This window comes from Fukomys damarensis, unplaced genomic scaffold (assembly GCF_012274545.1).
Source record: "Fukomys damarensis isolate Sample0158 unplaced genomic scaffold, DMR_v1.0_HiC HiC_scaffold_36, whole genome shotgun sequence".
Classification (NCBI taxonomy): domain Eukaryota; kingdom Metazoa; phylum Chordata; class Mammalia; order Rodentia; family Bathyergidae; genus Fukomys; species Fukomys damarensis.
In genome coordinates, this window is record NW_022900948.1 from 836,036 (window position 1) to 838,209 (window position 2,174).

Genomic DNA, 2,174 nt, shown 5'->3' on the forward strand with positions numbered 1-2,174 from the left:
TATATATATATTTTTTTTTTACCCGGAATTGAACTCTGGTCCTTGTGCTTGCGAGGCAGGCACAGGAACCACTGAGCTAAATCCCCGGCCTTCAACCTAATAATTTTATATAGAGTAATAAAACAACTAGAGGATAATATGAACTGCATTCAAACTTATATGTCACAGTGGACAAACTTTGCTGATATGGTAACCCATTATTAAGGGGAAAAAACCCTTTTTTGGAAGCAGAGTCTCACTATGTAGTTTAGGCTGGCCTCCAGTTTGCTAGTTAGCCCAGGCAGGCCTGGAACTCCTGATTGTCTTGTCTCAGTTGCTCAAGTGCTAGGATTGTAGGCATTCACCAGTACATTTGCGAATATTTAAAACTCAAATCTAGCAACATGCCATGAAATCTTTCATCAACTCCTTGTACTTATTAAAACATTTTCATAAAATATGAGAAATAAAATGCACATTTATCTTACAAATTGTACTTTTTTTTTTTTTTTGAGACAGGGTCTCGCTATATAGTTCGGGCTGTCCTTGAAGTCAATATGTAGCAAAGGTTGGCCTCAAACTGGTAGCAATCCTCTTGCCTCAGTCTCTGGAGCGCTGGGATTACAGGCCTGCCACCATTACAGGCCTGCCACCATGCCGGCACATTTTTGCTAGAAGAAAACAAAATCCTAAATTGGGTGTGGTGGCCAGAGCCTGTTATCCCTGAACTCTGGGAGCCAGAGGCAGAAGGGCTGAAAATTTAAGCCTAGCCTGGGCAATTTGGGAACTTTGTGAGATTCATGTCTCAAAATAAAAACATAATTTCAAAAAGGCTGAGTACATAGCTCAGTGAAGGTCCAGCGCACCCCCCACACCATGTGTTTGTTTGTGTGTGTATGAGAGAGAGACACCTACATTTCCTTGTCAAAAAGATTAAATCTGAAATTTAAAAAAATCCACCCTCCACTGGCCTTTGCTTCTTGGTGTTATATATATATTAAAGGTCTTGATGTCTCAGGAAGGTCATAACAATGAAATCTCACTAAATCATTTTTAGAATTACCACCCAAGTTTTAATTAAGATTCCGCATATTATAGCATTATATTTTTTCAATTTTCCAGCTTTTAGGACGGTACAGAGTGAAGACTTATCCCTATGAAGACAAAACTACCACAGATCTCATTTTTCAAGAAGTAGGCCTCATTTATAAGTTATGTTAATTGTGGTCTGAGATGACTAAAATATGATCCGTTGTGATTCTTCAGGGACATCACTGTAGTTCTATGGTCTGCTAAACATAGGAGCATTCTTCTGAACATTTTCAATCACTGAGGCCACAGAGTAAGAAACTTCAATATTTCACGAAAACTCATTCTTTTTGCTGGCTGCAAAAATCTCCTAGAAGCAAGGGTTTGCTTTCTGTAGCAGTTACTGATCCCTCGATCAGGGCTAGTATTTCAGGAAGTCACACTAATGCGTGTCCACATTCTGCACTCTCTTGTCCTCCTCTACCCGCCCTGGAGGCTGAGGAGGACTAAAAAAAAAGGGGGCTTAGAAAACTAACATGTTAGTAGTAATTTCCTTCAGAGCGAATAAAGTGCTCTAAAAAGACACTTCACAGCGCAAAGACACTTTATGCGATGGGTGTCCCGGCCGACTCCCACCGAGGAAACTGTGGAGCCAGTTTCTAAACTTCTAAGGTGGGCTTAGAAGGTCTGGGATCCACTTAGAGATTCATAGGACTGAGGAGGTTTGTGAAGAGGGTTCCCGACTCAGGGTATTGGAAGATTCGCATCTCTTCAAGAAACTGTAACTGGATGAAAAGTGTACCCCTCCAACCTCACCCTTTGTAATCTCCTTCTGCTAGCCTTGTCCCCGAGAAGATGATTGATCTGTCGGTGCATTAAATCAAACCAAATAAATCCATCCAAGCGTCCTTAAGCCCGGAACATTTGAGAGCCTGTTCTTACCTGGTCTTCTAGGATACGGCTGCTGCCCTCTGCGGTGTCTCCACACCAGCATCAGCAGGAGGGCCTCCACGGCCCGAGCACACGGAGCTGCACACTCTCCTGCCCGCCGTGGGATCTGCACCACGAAAGCCCGCACAGACGATGGGCCGCTGGCTCGCCGAATCCGGACTGTTACCAAGAACCTGCGGACCCTGCGCACCATGCTGTTTCGGCCGCTGCGCCGC

At 43.7% G+C, this 2,174-nt stretch overlaps 1 protein-coding gene across 4 annotated transcripts in view; it reads right to left on the reverse strand.

Moving 5' to 3' along the window:
* LOC104871820 (cyclin-dependent kinase 4 inhibitor B-like) overlaps positions 1–2,174 on the reverse strand; it is a 27,853-nt gene that overhangs the window by 23,402 nt on the left and 2,277 nt on the right. Inside the window, exons 1-2 of one of the 4 annotated variants that reach the window (XM_033759167.1) lie at positions 1,951–2,165; positions 1,212–1,378 (exon numbers count right to left, since the gene is read on the reverse strand). The exons of 1 other annotated variant lie outside the window; for it this stretch is intronic. In XM_033759167.1, the coding sequence (XP_033615058.1) occupies positions 1,350–1,378; positions 1,951–2,152 (231 nt within the window). In that variant the 5' untranslated portion in view covers positions 2,153–2,165 and the 3' untranslated portion in view covers positions 1,212–1,349. Of the gene's footprint in view, positions 1–1,211; positions 1,379–1,950; positions 2,166–2,174 lie in introns of those variants that run through there. 2 more of the 4 variants (XM_033759162.1, XM_033759163.1) reach the window with 2 other exon arrangements.